Source organism: Megalops cyprinoides, chromosome 7 (genome assembly GCF_013368585.1).
Source record: "Megalops cyprinoides isolate fMegCyp1 chromosome 7, fMegCyp1.pri, whole genome shotgun sequence".
Taxonomy (NCBI): Eukaryota; Metazoa; Chordata; class Actinopteri; order Elopiformes; family Megalopidae; genus Megalops; species Megalops cyprinoides.
This window is the reverse complement of record NC_050589.1, coordinates 5,232,954-5,251,996: the sequence shown is the minus strand read 5'-3', so window position 1 is coordinate 5,251,996 and position 19,043 is coordinate 5,232,954. Positions and strand designations below refer to the sequence as shown.

The 19,043-nt window shown below is 40.7% G+C and overlaps 1 protein-coding gene across 1 annotated transcript in view; it reads right to left on the bottom strand.

Moving 5' to 3' along the window:
- The window catches only part of nphp4 (nephronophthisis 4), a 130,829-nt gene that overhangs the window by 82,175 nt on the left and 29,611 nt on the right, over window positions 1-19,043 (bottom strand). The window contains exons 4-6 of the mRNA XM_036533581.1: window positions 17,889-18,067; window positions 17,325-17,389; window positions 6,119-6,274 (exon numbers count right to left, since the gene is read on the bottom strand). Coding sequence (XP_036389474.1) covers window positions 6,119-6,274; window positions 17,325-17,389; window positions 17,889-18,067 — 400 coding nt within the window. The remainder of the gene's footprint in view (window positions 1-6,118; window positions 6,275-17,324; window positions 17,390-17,888; window positions 18,068-19,043) is intronic.

The window sequence follows — 19,043 nt, the reverse complement described above, 5'->3', positions numbered from 1 at the left end:
GGGACACAACATTTTAGCAACCTCATTCTGTAATGATACAACTTATATGAGGGGAAGCAGGCATAAGAAATAGTTCTTTTCACATATTTAGCAAGAAAACATCTCTAGAAATATAGCTGCAAGCACCGATGAGGGGGCCAAGCAGTCCAGCAGGGCAGTCGCCATGGCAACCTGATCTGATCATGTTAAAAGCGTGGCTGTAAGCACTGATAGCAAGTTTTATGTCAATTGACCAAAGATTGGGTGTAACTGAAATATGAGCTCAAGTCCTGTTTGGGTCGTTTGCCTTTGATTTGGCTGTAGTGGATGAATGTTTTTGAAAATCAAAAATGCATCAGATAACTTTTTTGAGGGTTGGTCTGAAGATGATCTGTGCCACGTTTGGTGAAGATTGGACAAAATATGTTGGTGTTTTTAAACATTTTGATCAAGTCCAATATGGCAGCCACATAGATAACAGATTGTCATGTCTCATCTTTGAGATCTCCCAAAGAATCACCTGACACAAGAATCACTTTTGTCAAGGGAAACACATCGACTCTTACAACGCAAAAAGATATTTTTGTTTATTGCAGCGCCCCTCAGTGGTCAAATGACAAACAAAATTTAGCACAACCTGCGGAAGATGTCCCGAGTCCATATACCAAGTTTGGTGTCAACACACAAGTGTTGCTGAGATATGCACTCACTTTCTGTTTGACGGCTTTGCCACCAAATTCAATTGGCTGCAATGGACAAACGGTTTCGAAAATCAAAAATCCATATGATAACTTCTTTGAGGCATGGTCTGAAGATCACCTGTAGCAAATTTGGGCAAACTTTGTGGCCTCTGAAAAATGTAAAACTTTTTCATAAAATCCAATATGGCGGAAAATCCAATATGGCGAAAATTGACGTGGGTTGCGTTGAACTCGGCTTGAAAGTTACGTGCGTAAATGCACCTCCAAATTTGACCCATTGGTGGCACTAGAGTGTTTAAGGCACTAACATCAAACTTGGTGAAAAGAATCATGGGACCCTCCCCAATCACTCTGCCAAATTTCAAAACTTTGTACCATACAGTTCTAGGGGCTGCCTTAGACACCCTAGCCAGAAGAAGAAGAGGAATAATAATAAAATAACTAGGTGGTTATGCGGGATATTTTAATCTAATACACAAGACAATACAGTTGGCCAAGCCTTAACTTGTTGAAAAGAACTGCATGCATGCACACACCCTGTGAGTTTCAGTGTCCTTTCGGTTAATTTGTGCCTTCTTGTTATTGTGGAAAAGGTGCAATAAGCCGGGCCCCTTGGCTGTGTCGGGGGCCCCAGGGCGGACCGCTCGTAAGTGGCTCCATCCTTTCGGGCTCCCCTGATTTAGCCAGCGCTCTTTCATCTGTGCCTTTAAAGCGTGGCGTGGGCCCAGCAGCCCGATGGTTCCGAGATGCTCTTTAAAAAACAGCGGTGTTTTTCTGAAGGGGGCTGGATACCCAGAGGAGCTGTTAGCTCTACAGTTCTAGTTGCATCACCACCAAAATCAATAAACCCAGGCCAAGCGGTGCCGCCTCTGAACACTTTAAGAGATTTTTTTTTTTTTCGGGCACTGGTGCTCTTATGAAGTCCGATAGAGCTTTGGCTTTGGGGAATAATTTGATTCAATTAATATTTCACACTTCATCTTGACCATTTAAAAATCGTAATTTCAGATAAAAATCAGAGACAAAATCTGAGACTTTGTGTGTGTGTGTGTGTGTGTGTGTGTGTGTGAGAGAGAGTGTGAGTGTGAGTGTCAGTGTGTGTGTGTGTGTGTGTGTGTGTGTGTGTGTGTGTGTGTAAATGGGGGGGGGGGGTGAATCCTTCCAATCTGTGATGATATGGATTTGCATTGGGCTCCTCTCTAATAAACTCTAACAGCATTTAAGGCTGCAGGCCTCTGATGCCCTGCAAAACACTCAGCTTCTCTGGTATTGATCAGACAGTGACACACAAGGACAGAGGCGCACTTCTAAATCCCTTCAGACACCACAGTCATCTTTATGGGAGGCCATTTCCTCTTTCCCTTTATGTCACTGCCAATAACGTTGCTGGGGGAGAGCAATCACGTCTCACACACAGACTGCCGCACAACAAACACTTTCAGCCACCTGGGCCACTGCTTCCAAGGAATACCATCTCACTCTTCCCCATTTCGGTAGGCAGGTCTCGTGACAATCGAAGAAGAAGAAGAAGAGGACAAAAAAACAAATGAAGCAGCTTCTGTGCCTTAAATGCAGACTTAAATCTTCAGACAAATTTACAGCTCTTAAGACAACTCGGGTCAATCCGCTCAGAGATCCGGAACGGCAGCGGATTACCCAGGGCCTCACGCTTGGAGTGTAATATCTCTCCACTGTCAAACTCCATCCATTTCATTAGCTTCTCTAATAAACTTCGTTTTATCCACTGCACATTTCAACTTTAAGGATAAAGGAGGTGGCAAAAAAAATGACATCAAAGTCCGACTTCGCCCTAAATCTTATGTAATGATACTCAATCTGAGACCCCTTCTGGTTTTGACTGTGGGCTTAATTATAAAAATGTGACTCTTATTAGTAGAAATGAATCCACTCTATATTGTCTCTGTAAGGAGTATTCATCTAAGATGAAAGGAAACATACCTTTTATCCCAACAGGACGAAAACATATAGAGACAAGATTCATGTAGTTAAAAATGACATGGAGAGCTTTTATTGGTTTATTGAGCTCTGACGATTCAAATATCTGCTTCTTATCCATGAATGGTATGAATACTATAACCTTCTAAACATACAAATCATGAGGATATTTCGTTCCACCACAGAAGTTGTAATTCACCACAAAATGTAATAGGGTGCTGCACATTCAACTTAGTTTATGATTTAAAGCCTTGCTGGTGAAATTGACATTAATTATCTTTAGTATTGCTTTGGTTAACAACAAAATTATTGGTTCATTAGCATTTTTTGGAATACTACTTTAGAACATGCAGCATTCAATTTATGAGAAACCAGATATACACCGCAGATGCATATAGATTTTAAATAAGTCCAAACGGTTCCAGGATATCCATAATGTTCACATGGATGGTGTATGCATTAATGAGGTGGCAGTTAATGCACAGTAGCACTGTGGTTGAGGAGATGGACATGTTATGAGGTGGTTGCAATCCTAAGTGGGTTACTGCTGTTGTGTCCTGTAGCGAGGTACTTCAGCTAAATCACTTCAGTGAATAGTAGCTAACCAGGTTACAGCAGAAATGGCTGATGTAAAAATGTTATCTATGCAAGTAGCCCCAGATAAGGGTGTCTGGTAAGCAACTGAATAACGTGATGAAATGTAGCTGTGTTTCTCAAGACTGAATTCCCCTCAGAACAGTTGCTGTGAAGGCCAAAACACATCAGCTGCAGAATAAGCACGTTTGCCGCGGCAATGGATCTGATTTAGAATTCAATTAATTTGAACGAGATAGCGCAGACCAGTTGTGGGCTTGCTGCATACTCAGGCACAGCACTACTTCAGCAGAAGACCTGAATCTGGCGTTTTTTCATCCGTGCTGTGCGGCAAAATGTACATTTTTATTGTACATAAAAATGTCCGAAATCTAACCATATTCCGTTTTGTTTCGGCATCCTATTTTGTGCTGATCATCTTACCTTATGTTGTACTGGACCTTTTTTTAAGTGGAGATTCCATGCAGAATTTTTTTGAAAATCAGCCACCTGTGCCACTTTTTTATGAATTGTCTCAACATCTTGACCCAATTAGTCCTTGGCCAGAAAGCTAAGACAAAAGCCAGAACCAACCTGCATACACACTATGAAGTGCCTTGCTCTCCCATGTAAACCATTTTTACAATTTATCAAGTTTGCCCACAGTAAAATCATGCAATCTATGACAGCAATATTCTAATTTAAATCACTTTGACTTGCAAAATAGGAAAAATCTGACTCGTAAAACATAACCAATACATGCTGTGGCTACTGAGTAATGGTAGCCTTCAAATCAAGTGACCTTGGTGACTGATGATCATTGCTCCATTGATTCTGTGACCTCATCTGTTCCCATAGGGAAGAGAATCCCATGATTGGCCAAGTTTCAGCAGATTCCATTACTGGACGCCTTTGTGGTGTCTATGAGAACACATGTAATGTATAGATCCCTATTCTGTATCACTTTATTAAAACTATCAATATACAATAGGGCACAATGCAAATCGTCAGAAGATTTAATTCTATACAGCAAAACTATGAACCAGACTGTGACATGCCAAGGGTTATAAAATCAAACTGGAAGGCCAGACAAGGTTAGGGAAACCCAAGGCATTTGCTCACTTTATAATCTTCTAAATCACACATTACATGAACATACAACAAAACTTGACGAAACAAAAATAAGGATCAAACTGGGTATATACAATAGATGAAGTACAAGTGCTGCATGCAGAATACAGATGACTTAAATCAGTTATACTACCTTCATTCCAACACACACTGACATCCTGCCAACATTTCAGGCATTGACACCTTTCTGTGAAAATATATTAGCAATGTGATAGACTGTCAACAGCAGACATGACAGAGTAGAGTAACAGTAATTACTCAAACAATAAAAAAAACTTAAACAGCACAACATTAGAGGACTGCTGAAACTTAATCATAAAGAATCTCCATGACTTGAGCTGTACTCCTTTGAGCCGTTTGAGTGGTGATATATTTAGCTACATTTTGTAGGAGGAAAAGTATTATAACAGGTGAAATAAACAGGAAAAAATCTTGCTACCCTAGATCTGCTGAAAGACAGGTAGATGTTTACAGCAATAGTTTCAATTACTTGTAATGTGTTGCTGACAATTTTGTATATTGCTTGAGTCAAAACATTCAGTAAAAGTTCATACCCTTCTTTGGGAAAATGGCATATATTTTTACAAAGCTGTCCTCATGAGCAAACAAACAGATTAATGCAAACATGGCATTGCGCTGATCATTAGTACATTTTATTTGTTTACAGAGGGGATTTAGGACACAATGAAATCTGTGTCTACATGGAATTATCCATGGTATACAGGTAATGCTAGCCAGATGTAAATGGCCCCCATTTCTGACTGTCAATTAGTTGATGACTGAGAAGGTTGATTAACAATTAATTGTTGTTAATGGGATGAAGCATGTACAGTGACAAGTGTTTTGTTTTTTTTTTAATACTTTTGATCGGATTTCCCTGAATAAAACAAATTTAAACAAATAGAACATAGAAGGAGCAAGCAATAATTGAGAGAGCAATAATAGAAACTACAGGAAGAATAATAAAACTTACACAGCTATGTCTGCAAGCTAACTTAACATTACTGCTGCCAACTAGCATGTGAAAAAATCTGCACATGTAATGGTGTTTAATCAGCCCTTTTTATTTAAAAACATAATGTGGTTTACATTTATATTACTAGCTAGATGCTTTACACTTTAAAATTCTCCATTATCTCTGTTTATCAAGCTCGAGTCAAGCTAAAAGAATATTTCCCCGCTTACATGAGTTGGACCGCACTGCAACACCTTTCTGTATATTGAACAGCCGTGCTGCACTGTTCTTTTGGACGCAACGACCAGTTTAGACCAAATTTAAAGGTAAATTATGTCAAACAACCTACCGTAGCAACAATATATTGATATAACTGAATGACAGTAATTCCCGCATTTAATCTAAGTTATTTTTTCTGTCACAGCACTCATTTCTCTGAAAGCACATGTAATTGTTCACGTAAAACGTGTTGTTCAACACAGTACTCCTGCACAAGCTAGCAACCTCTTCAACTGAAATGCTTAGAATGGGAAAGAGAAAGTCCCATCCCTCCTAAAATATCATCTAATACCATCCAATATCACCCAGTAATGTGCAGTCCACTTTAAACAATTTGGAATAAAAAGGCTGTCACTGATTGTATTTTACTCTCTACATGCACACTCATGACTGACAGTCGATTAATCAACAGAATGGTTACATTCCTACTAGCTAGTAGCCACTGTCTGCTCCAGAGCACTAAATTGTCTACCACAGTCAATGTTATGGTTGAGGTGTATGTGTGATTGTTGTTATTCATCATGGCTCCTATCTCTTTTCTCACCTGTATCATCAGAGGAAGGCAACACCCCTGGTATGTCCTCTGTTCCAGATACCAGCACATTCGGAGGAATGAAGTGCATGACAGACTCCAGGGCAGGGTGCGGCTTCAGGGAGTACTGCAGGTGGGTCCCCTCAATCAGTGTCATGAGCTTGTTCTCTGCAAGGACAAACAGAAACCACAGCTCATAAGCTCTGCTTCCCAGCATCTCGCACTGCTTGTTCTCATGCACAACATCTAAGAAATGCAACCAATAACCATGAGGGAGCCTCAGTGGACTTAATATTCCACCGCAGGCAAGCTGAGCATATGATCAGTTAAGATGCACAAAAATGCAATCTGTGCATAGCTGCAATTTGCACGTAGCTCATACGCATCCCCGAGGAAGATCCTGACACAGAGAGTTTCGCCTTTTCTGTGGCATTGGACAGAGGGCATTTCATAAGGGTGTAAATCATGACGAGGCAACAAAGACACACATTCCATTTGACGCTGAGAGATCACAACCGCACGCTCCATTACACAGGGCTCATCTCAATAACCTGGCCTGCATTCACAATCACAGCCACTCTGATGGAAAATCATTCCATTTCATAAAAGGGCTGCAGATGAGAAAATGGGTCACTGACACGAGGGAGCAGGTGACAGTGCTTACTTGCCAGTTCATCCAGGGAAACTGGTTACCCAGGATGGACACAATACTCTATCTGAAAGTCTAACCACTATAAAAATAACTGAGGATCCTTCTGGTGATAAAACCTGTAACTGAATCATCGATTCAGCATTAATGAAACACAGCATTAAATAAAAAGTGTGACTTCACTTGAGAAGAAATTCTTGACCTGCAGTAACAACCTAAAGAGAGAAGGTTATGAAGGGACTACACAGCCACTCTACAGTGGAGAACGGCTGACTGACTGTGTCGGGGAGCAGAGACATGGAACACCATCCCTGCTCTTCATAGAGCATGAAAGCTTTCGCAACCTTGATTTAAGGTGTCATCAAAAAGAATTCAACTTCCAACAGGACAGCGTCCACATCTCAGCACTGGATAGGTATTATAAAGTTAGTGCACTGTGAAGCACTTATAACTACTACAAAGCTTCAGCTATTTGACAAGAGAAGGTTACAGATGGTGGTCAGCTCAAAGAAATACATGATGATCATCATCATCATCATAAAAGGCTCACTAACTTCATATTCCCAGTTCTGCTATAACCAATAAAAATGCTAATAGATAAAGACTCTTTATCTAGATCTCTGCTCAAACCGACGTAACAAGCGTGCCATTACAAATAGCCAACAAATGACAGACTTTCAATAAAACATTCCACTGGCCAGGCAGAATTAACAGCTAAGAGTCCATTTTCAAAGTAAGGAACACCATAATATTAATGTACAAATCAAACAGCATGTAACCTAATATATCAAGTAAGTTTTTTTTAGAGCAGCTCCCCTTTCATTTCTGTCAAATTGGTAAGAGACTTACAGAGCCATGTATGGCAGTGTATGTAGGGCCAAGATCGGCTTTCTGTCAACATCACAGCGCGCCTGTGTGGCAGACACATTTCAGACACAATCTATCAGATAGGTCTTGTGTCGGTACCCGATTTTCCCAACCACCCCGGAACCTTCCCATCTCACACTCCCCTTTGCGCTCCCTCTTTCTCCCCCTGTTTCCCTGCTTTGCTTCTCTCTCCTGCTCCCTCAACGAAACCGAGGATCTAGCAGAGAACAGGAGAACAAAAAAGGGCAGGAGAAGCAAAAGGTTGACCCACATTCCCAGCCTGCAGTAAGCGGTGTGAAAATCCGCTGTGCGCCTCAGAACCTTCACAGCTGAGGATCAGCCTTGAAGCGAGAGGCATTCAGAACACAGGCGCATGGATCTCGCACTTTTCAAGCCATCTGTCAAATCAACACCGTGTTTCTCCAACAGACACCCTCTTTGGAAAGGCAGAGGATGCGCGTTTGTCCCTCATCAAAGGCAGAAATTTTATCAGGCCACACAGCCACTTATTGCTGGGAACATGAGAACAGGAGCCGGGCTCCCGTGCTTTCAGGAAAACTGTAATAAAAATTAAAACCTCAGAGAGGCAGATGGAGTGGCTGATGTCGAGAGGAGATTTTAGGTTGTAATAAATTCCGTTCCTGCAAATGCACAACGGTTTAAAAGCAGGGTAACGCTTTAATTCAGACGTGTCTCTTCCTTAACAAGTGCAAGAGGAAATTAAATTTTAATAGCATCTGGCAAAATAAGGATGGCACTTCGGTATCAGGACAGGAATAGCATTTTTCATCATTTATTTCTCACTATTCATTATGCATCACAAACTAACATTTCTGAGGCAGCTGAGGATCAAACTGAGTCTAAAAATTCCCAAAACAGACGACTTCGTGTCTTTACGTCAGAGCACAGATTTGGAACTGGTTGTGACCCAGGTAAAATAGAACAGTAGCTAAACGCCAGAGACTGGATTATATGAAGGCTTATGAAAGAGAAAAAGAACAGGACTGACAGCTCAAATCAGACAACCTGTTAGCTTGGTTTTTTCATTTATTAAAAGGTATTTTCAGAAATTCAAATGGACACTGCAACAAGCCTGTGTACCCTTTGTAATCAAGAGTGATCATCGCACATATCAATTTAACTCCTCTGTATAACTCAGTGATCAGTCTGTTGCTAAAATGTGACGAACTCAGTCCCTGGGGGTATGTTTCAAGGCTACAGCCCTGAGGAGAAAAAAAAATTACATTCACTTTGCAAATTGAAACGTCTGCAAACAATCATGAATTGTAATGATGGAGCTGGAGCCATTTAAAAAATGTATTACATATTTAGAGGGCATAAAACAAATCAGGTATTGTTTGGAAATGAGCTCCCACAGAATTACACACATGGAGATTCATTGTCTGTAGCCCTAATAGGATTTTTTAAATTGAGCTCGGCGCACAATAGCTGACCTCTGATCACAGCATTTGAATTGTGTATTTCTCTTCATCCATTACAATTGCTGTTTTGCATCAAACACAGTCGGAAATAAATTGGCCAGTGGAGTGTGATACAGTGCAAGCAGACCTCAGAGGCATTGTGCAGGTAAACACCCACTCCACTATCGCCTACATTTTTGGCTAAACACACGCACACGTCCTCTGAGTCTTCACTGTTTCTGTGGTCTAAATCAATTCTATATGTCACGCAACAGGTTACAGAATTACATGAAATCACATGATTTGTTTTGCAGATGATGTCCTATCTTTGTATTTTCAGGGGGAAAAAACTGACAAGATAAAAACTAACCTTTACAGTATATTACCTCTGAAACAGAAACGCATTGTTCTTAGATGACCCTGAGGCAGGAAAGATGAGCATTATTTTTACTTCTATTTCAGAGCAATATATCGCATTACATTTGATGTTAAATTTTGAAGTCTCTCCTCCTATTATCCAAGCAGCACTAACAGCTTTCTCGGATTGCTCCTTGGTAAAGACAGATTGGAGCTGTAACACTCCACTAAGCAAAGTCATTACACAGGCGCACTACACGGGAGAGCCGGATGAGTAAAGTGATCAACGGATGGCTGCTCCATGTCATCCCCATCGTTTATGACTGAGATACCCACCATGAGTTCAATGACCAGTGCAGTGCTACTTGGCACATCCCTCAAGCGTTCTACATCAGGCCCCCGTGTCTCTTTCTCTCTATCTCAACCTGTGCCTCCGTGTTGCTGCCTCTCTCCCTCTCAGGTTCAGGTTCAGTTTCCTTTATTTGTACCCAGAGGTAGATTTGGTTTGCAGTAAAGAGGCCTAATTCATGTACACACATGTAGTAACAGACAGACACTTGTCATACATCATTCATCTTCACACTTGCTCTACAGGCAACAAAGACCATAACACATAAAACATAAAACATAAAACATAACATAAAAGTTCTCAGGGGTCCATTCTTTCCTAAGACATTTAAAAGTGTACTAAAAGACAATAAAACAGTCAATAAAAGAGTTCAATCAATAAATATAAATAAATAAAATAAAACTGGGAAAAAAACTGAAAATGCTATGACTTACTCTTCTGTGTGATGGCTGCTGGAACTGTTTTTGTATCGTTTCGTTCTACAACTTGGAACTAAAAACCTGCGAAATCTCTTCCTCTTTTCATAACTGTTTCACTCCCCCACTCCCTCTAAGTCTCTTAAACTCACCTCTAAGTCTGTATCCTCTCTCCATGTGTGTGAATCTCTCACCATCTGTCTGTCTTTCTCCCTTCCTCTGTCTCTCCATCTCTCTCTGTCTCACTCCCTATCACCATCTCCCTCCTCGTCTCTCTCCCTCTCTCAAAGCCAGAAATCAATAGGCCAGAAGCCAAGCTAATCGTCTCTTCTCTAACTGCACTCACTGACTCACAGGAACAGATTGTTGGGGTGTAAAAAGAAGAAAACTGACAACAAAACAAATGAATGAGCTGTGATACTCCCTTCCCTGCCTGGGAGCAGAGTCAAACGGTTTTCTAAAACAGAGCCTTGAGTGCAAAACATTTCTTTCATTTGATTCATTCTAAACCTCATTTTACTTGACCTCCAGGATGACAGTAATTAAAATTCACAACAAAATCTCCGTGAGATATATAACTGAGCCATAACCACAACACCGAGGCCAATTAGAGACGCTGCAGAGAGAGACAGAAAGCAAGCCTCAATAAAATGCTAAGACGCAGGGTTCTGCGCGTTAGCAAAGATGACGTCCTCATATTCTTTGCAGCTGAATAACACCCTAGTAAAGGTACATGCTGTCTTCATCTGTTCCAACACCTACGCGCAGCAGCATTCAGATTTCCATCGGGGGACTGCCAATCTCCCTCCGCTCTGACAGAGTGACTCATTAGCAGCGTTGTTGCTTTGCTCTCGCTGGTCGTCGGGTTGGTCCGAGGGAAAGGCTCGAGCGAACTAGCACGCTAGGCTTAGGCTGCGACAGCTGGCCGGTTGGGCTGAAGAACACAAGGGAAGAGGCTGGCGAAGCCCACCTGGCACAGCACACCTGTGACTGATCCAGGAGGCAGGAGCAGCCCCAGGTGCTCTGTGTGCACGGGGGCGCTCCGCTCCTCTCAGCGGGGGCAACCCATACCTAAAACTGAAGACGGGACACCTGGGAGAGCTCCGCGAAAAAGGGGAAGATGTACGGAAAGAGAACACAGAGGATCGCTGTCTCTTGTATACTGAACAGGGAGAACAAACAGCTTGCACTGTTGTTTGCTTCCTCACAATATGAAATCCTCTTGTGTACAAACGGCAGAACAGGCCACTCCTCTAGAATGTGCCGATATACCCGATAAACGTCCTCAACAGCGCTCACAGCACCAGAGCTGATAATTACTGGTGAGCACAGTGAGGGAAATTGTACATTGGAGCAAAGCGTAACAGTACAAAGTGACAGGTTGGTTAACTGGTTTATGCAATGTTACAGACAAAACGGTAGATCCCCACCAGTACATGCAATTACAGCCGAAAGTCAACAGACTCCTCCGGTAACACAGTCAGGACGCTGTGCACACAACATGCGCGCTGACAAGCTGAGAACAGAACGGTTCCCGTTTTTGCCCGTTGTGGGTAAACCCTGTCTAGTTACGAATCAAAATGAAAAAAGGGTTTTCCAAGGCATCATACACAACAAGCACAGACAATTCAGTTACTACAGTCTCCCTGCAATAATTCAGTGCACATAATAACGATGGTAAAGTACTCACTTCACCTAACATTTTTCAGGCTAGAGTGAACTGAATTACTTTCCTACACCGTTAAAAATATCTGGCCTTCAGCTGAAAGAAACGTGAACATAGAAACAAAGAATCTGGGTGATCTGAATTGTCTATCACTGAAAAATGGACAACTGCATGTTTTAAAAGGTTCACACATGTATATATGCCATTGTTACATCCTGTATCCACGACAGGGACAACATGTTGAATTATTAATTAGCAAATAGTTTTTGTGGTCTAAAAAATGTTTCATTTCTATCTTGCAGATCGTTTTTGAAAGAACCAGTCGCATTCCATCCTCACAATGCAGGCAAATGAACTGTAACTGGCATTACTCCGTTGAACCTTGACTCTCTCACAGCATAGGCCAGAATGACTGTACCTGCAGCAAATACCTTTTAAAAGAATATGAGCATGTTGTGATTACAAATGCTTTTGCTGAATGGGAAAGTGGCAAAGTGCGGAAAGACCAGGAAAGCAGCAGGGGCTTTCAAATGCCTTTGTTGGCAAACCCCTGAACTCTAAGGCTGATGACATAAGACATAAGAGCATCTGCTAACTGCCAATATTATACATTATATATACAAATACAGAATCAGCTTGCAATTTATTAACATTCATACTATGACTTCAGCTTAATTATAAGCAAATTTTGTTTTTGTTTTTTTTTTCCAACATCAAAAAGAATAAGCCAACTTCTGGAAGTTATCTAACTTGCAAAAAATGCATTATTCACAGTGTTTGTTGCACAAAGTTATATTATTCACAATGTCCTAAAATGAACGATTGAATAATTAACATTTGTTACATTTTGACAGCTGATCTTGGAGAATCATACTGGAATTGTCTCAGTTAGAAGTATCTGTAAGGCTAGATGCTAAATTTCATCCAACACAGACCAGGAAATGCAAATGTAACTAAAGTCATTGTGAATATTATCAGCATTGTGTACAACAGCCCCCGCAAATATGTACAAGATTGACCTTGACTATTTTGATTTGAGAAAAAGTCACAAAAAACAAAATCTGTAAAGGAAAGCCAAAGCGCACCACTTTTTGGCAAAACCCGTTCAGATGCTGTTACACATTCAATATGAATAACACTGTACACACATTTTATTCAATGCCCCAATGATTCCAGTTGTTCTTTCCACTCTTAGCACCACGTAATTTTGTGGTTTTGTTTGTAGAAATGGAAAGGTAGTGGCCAAAAAAAAAAATGTAAATGCCAAAAAAGACAGACCTTATTTGATCCAGAGACCTTCATTTTAATTCAAAGGATGCGCAAGTGCAACATGTCGTTTGCAGCTCCACAAGTCTCTTCAATTAAAATAAAGACCGACTGATCAAACAAGGTCTGTCTTTTTGCCCAGGTGGGAGTGTGAAATAGGTAGAGTTAAACTAAAAAGTTAAAAGTTTCTTGTTTCTCATCTTTCTCATTTTGAATCTACCACATGGCGCTATCAGCACCTCATTCACTTTATGCACAAGGTTTTTTTTCCCCCTTTTTATCATTTAATAGGGTTTTGTGCAGCCAGTATGGTCTGTATGCCGTACTGTGGCGTACAGTCTACCAGTGTCTGGAATTCTGCACTCTTCTACGATAAAGTCAACTCAAGCTTTTTTTGACCGAAGTAGACACCGCTGGCCAGTGTCATGATCCTCAAACAACTGGCCGACTACTCGTGCTCTGTGGACATGGTTATCTTGAAAGACACCCTCTCTGCAGGAAAGATCTCCAAGTGTGATGAAGTAATGACTGGCATTGAGCTTGCCTTCTAAGGGAATTAGTGCACCCAAACCGTGCCGGGAAAATGCAACCTGTCCCTTAACGGAACAAACAGAGCCCTCCACTGTTGGAGCCAACAACTCAGAGCTGATTAGTTTTCTACGTTGCTGCAACGCATGCACTTGTCCATTTGTGAAGAACAGGGTGAAGGATGACTCATCTATCACATTTTAGCACTTCTCGGTAGTAAATAGCTTGTGCTCTTTGCACCACCGCATATGTAAATGTGCATTGCTGGGTGTGACGGTTACACCTCAATCCCCACTCCCTAACACCTGCCTCCTCCAGGATTGATGTTTATGTTACGTGTAGTACTGTGATGTATTTTGGATCCTGTGTTCTAGCATACTTGGCTTCCACTACCTAGTCAGGTTGTGCAAGCTAACTTGTGGTAGGGCTTGAACAGTGTTACACTCACAAACCAGTGAGTATAACACTGTCCAAGCCCTTCCACAAGTTAGCTTTTCAAGAGTGTTGTTAACCTGGTCTGACGCTGTTGCTCATTTAACTTGAATGGATACACTTCTGTTCTTTTATGCTGGAACTCGCTCTGGATAAGAGCGTCTGCTAAATGCATGTAATGTAATGTGATGTAATGTAATGAGCAGTTTGTATAATGCAACCAGATAGTTGCAGTACACAACTAGTCCAGAAGTGGACTGTTTTTGATGAAACTGGCTGTTCTTACCTCAGTTTGAAATTCTGGTCAACTGGTGTGCTGTTGCTTGCCTGTTTTGCCTTGCACTTCGAACTAATGCACAGACATCGCATTCCTGGAGTTCATGATTCTGCCCACTATCTTACCCTCAGAGGTCCACAGTGAAATCACCTTAGACACCTCCGCTCATGAAACATCACCAAAATGAGCTGTCTTGGTCACCGTAGCCCCCGCCAAACATGCCCAAACAATCACCCCTCTTTCAAAGTCACTGCTGTCTCCTCTTCTAGTAATGTTCGCCATAATTACAGGCAGCCAGGACTGTCCAGAATTTTTACGTACGACCCTATGCATGCTGGAATGTTGTTTGCTTAATTACGGGATAAGCCACACTTGTGTGGAAGCCACTGCTTTTTTCTCCCTTGTGTCCCCAGGTGTTTCCATTTTTGGTGCGCTACCTACTCTTAAATCGGGCACATTTTGTTACAAATCCTGCACATTCTGTGGCACTGGCCATTGTTATGCCAGACTTTCAAAACTCCCATCTGGACAAGCCTTGCTGAAAAGCCATGAGTCATGCCTGCTTTCTTTAGACAGTCTTGCATACATTTGGTGACAACTGCGCCCTTAACTGAAATAGGCAAGCAAGGACTGCCCGTAATTGCAGAGAGGAGCATTGCTTCTTACCCACTTCTCCCAAAACAAGTCACGATCTAATCAGACCTTGAACTTTATCGAGAAACACCTACAGTGCACTGATTAAGAATGTGAATCACCCACTGGTTTTGATTGCTTGGTCTTTGTGCATTTACTATCTCAGCTTGAGCTTGTACACATGGTTTGTGAGACGGGGAGCACTTTGTTCATTTTTTGTGTGAAAGAGACAACAAGGGATTTCAAGGGATCCTGTTCTTGTCATATTACATCTGTAGAAAATCACTACAAGAAGTACAAGAACTTTAACTAAATTAAAAAGTGACTAAAGTTAATTATATCAACTGAAAAATGAACATACAAAAGCTCTGAACCATGGTTTAATTCTTATTTAAGCAGACTATCATTTGATTTCTTTTACAGAAAAACATTGAATCAATAGAAGAAGGTTTATTTTGAACATTATGCTTGAGGGCAGACCCATCCAAAGTGATACCAGTTCTGAGTTTGTATCAATACTGGCCATTCTGGTTCTAACCCACAATTACTAATCCTAAGGGTCTTCAGTCTTTATGTTATGTGAATTAATGATGCCTCCAAGGCCTTCACTAACAAATTAAAGCATTAGAGAGAAAGGAATCCACTGATTACATTAGAGAACATGCATCCTCCACCAAATCAAACACCAGACCTGTGATGAAAATTATTTCCTACTTTAAAACCAAATGACATAATCAAAATCCCAAGGCCAGTTAGCTGCAGCTGTTCTCCATCGACATCACTGCAAAGACCTGGGAGAACTGCTCATTAAAGATTCATAAATAAGGCTGAAAATTATTCAGCTTCTGAGGTTTACTTAATTTGCTGCATATTTTTCCTGCAGAAACATTTTAAAAAGACATCACATTTCAGTGAAGTTACATTCAAATAGCTTCTCTGCTGTTTAAAAAACAAAATCAAGTAAAACAAAGTAAACAAAGGGGGCATTTTTAATTGAAATAAGGATTTTTTGGAACAAAAAACCTTCACATGGAAGGATGTGACTCACACCCTCACGTGCAAAGAAGACCCAGTTTCTACAAAATATTACCCTGCAAGTCAAGTTTTTCCCCAATGAAAATCTCTGAGGCAGAAAAAATGGAGGAAGAAGGGAAAAGTCTTCGAAGCTCATTATGCGCAGCTAAGCTTGGTGTGCATCTCATCTGAACATGGCAAAATTCTCCATACCAGAACTAGCATGGCCTGCTAAAACACGTATATGCGGTAGTACAGTATAAAATTTGATAATGACCCGCAGTACCATTATATCTCCTTTCCCCAATGTAACAGTTTCTTCAGGCTGCTTCCATTCCTGCTGTTGCCTGTCGGCAACATTACTGAATACAAAATACAACTTCAACAGACTGAAATCTGGAAAGAAGCAGCAGCCCACAGCGGCTTACTTAAAAGATGATGGCTTTTGTCTGACCAGGTTAAAGCAAATTACAATGTCTGTAACCTTCTGTGCTCATCTAACATTAGATTTTGTGATGGATGACACTAGATAACACCACCATGAAGGTGTGATTTCTGTTTTCACGATCAAAGCTTTGAGTTGGTTTAGGCATCATAGACATAGATGCCTTCAAATATAGTCTGCTATAGTGGAGTGCAAATGGTAAGTAAGTTATAAGTCTCTCTCACTATCCTGCAGTTCTTCATCCAAAAAAGAAAATGATATAAAAAAGCTCTTCCCTGTTTTTACAATATGCCTTCAAACTACCATTAGAGGTACACTCTCCGAAAGTAAATTTCTAATTTAATGGCTCTGCTTACATATTCTGATTCAGAATTCATGGCTCAGCCCAGCAACATCAAGAATTAATCCATCTGGCTCTGACAAGCCTACTGTAAATGTAAAAATCACAAAAAATTTGTTCTTCCATGTAAAATTATGAAAGAAAAATTCCATTCAGTCCTCAAACTTCACAGTTCACATGTTTTTTTGGCCAGTAGCGATATACTTCCTTTCAGTAATTATACACAGTAATTACGAATATCATTTATTAATATTACTTGAAATTTCAGAAATATTGCTTAACAAATTATGGCATAAAACTGCATCTTGGATGAATATAAAAAACCTACCACATGTAAACTACAACTTAAAACATCTAAACTAGCTAAAACTATCATAAATGTTAAAACCATGATCTTCAAAGCAGCGATGAGTGGTTTGAAATCAATGTCCAATGTTAAAACCGGCTGATCCAGAAAACTGAGATCATCGCATTATACATAGCTTTTTCCAGCATCCTCCTTTAGGTTCATCCCATTTTATGTTATTCACAGTTTTAACATGTTCAAAACAAACTCACTCTCTAAGGGCTCATGCAGTGTTGGGTGCAGCAGGGCTCTGGGGCTTCCATGATAAAGACTCAATCTATAAAGAAAAAAAAAACAGCAATAAAATTAAAGCAGTCTGTTTTGTGCTGTGTGTACTATGCATTTTTTTTACTAAACTAATGACTGTGTAACCCCCTTAATACTATCCCTGTGAAGCAGATCAAGCATGTACATTAAGCAGGGTGTGATTTTAATAGTTCAAGAGGTTTCAATAGTTCAAGAGGTGGTTGGTGCCACCATGCAGGTGAACAAAAACATTATTGTAACCATGCTTATTCATGTTTTACGGTTAAATGGCAGGCTTCCCTGTGACATGAAAAAAAACAATTTAACACTGAAACTAGCAGAGTGTTTCAAGTGGTTTTGGAAAAAAACATGACAGGAAGAGGGCTACGATATTAAACAAGGCGATGTTAACCAGGTTCACCTGTACTTCCAAATGGATTCATTTCAAAATGGTCATGTCAGTCTTTCACATACCCTACATCAAGGTGTTACTGTTAAAAGCTTCTCTGTTTTATGACACAGCACATCACCTTTTATCCGCTTGGCCAGCGCGCGGTTCCTCGGGACTGCTCTTGCTGGAAAAGAGACGCAATATTCCAAAGCCACAGCCCAGAGCACGCTGGGAGCCATCAGCCTTCGCAGTCACGGCAACCACCTCCACTACGGCCACCACGCTAGGATGTCTGAGAGAGGTATGGAAGTAGAGGACCTGCAGCAAAGACACAGACAACCACAACATGAACACATTGAAACCGGGGGGGGGAGTTTTTCAGATCTCATTAATCAACATAAATAAGCTGAGCTCTTTAAAGATACTCCATTTAAGTAAAAAGTTAAATGGCTTATAATGTCTGTGTACGCGTTTCTTGATCTCACCTGTGCAACCCTCACTACCTGTTTGTCTTACTGTGCTCAGATTGAGATTAATGTGTACTTTGCTGCCTTGTGTCAAGTGGGATATTTTCAACAAGATTTACCACTGAAAAACTGTGAACTGCACAGATGAAACATAATTTTCAAGTATGAAAAGATTTCACTCTAATACACTGAACAACCTCACACATTGCCAGGTCTCTCTTGTAAAAGAGAATTTTGATCTCAATGGGACTTCATGGTGAAATAAAGGTAAAAATAAATAAATAAATTGCACAGAAACCCAACAGATATTTACATCTTCCATTTTACAATAATTATTATAGTAATAATAATATGATTTTTATGACAATTAAGTTATATTGAAATGGCATATACTTCATTCACTTACAAGGCCATTAAGGCAAGATTAAATACATAACACAGGAGTGACAAAAACAAGAGCATATATTCAAAACCACCAGAAACCAGTAAATGAATATTAACATGAAAATGGTGGCAAATATTGAATCCAACAGTCATTGTTTCAGTATAGGGTAGGCCTGTCTCTGAGACACTGAGCCTCAGATAACAGTTGAACATCCAAGCATAAATCTCTGCTAGGCATAACACACGCCGGGGGGCATTGTCACGACAGCGGTACTGCAGGAGAAAACATAAACAGAGCGAAAAGATCCAAGTAATTTAGTGTAAACAGAGAACAGAAGGTGGCCAAGCGCTGATCCCAGGGGATCAGCACACTGAGAGAGAGAGAGAGAAGAGTCAAGATAGACCTCCTCCTGGTAACTTGGTGAGAGTGATCTATACGGCTG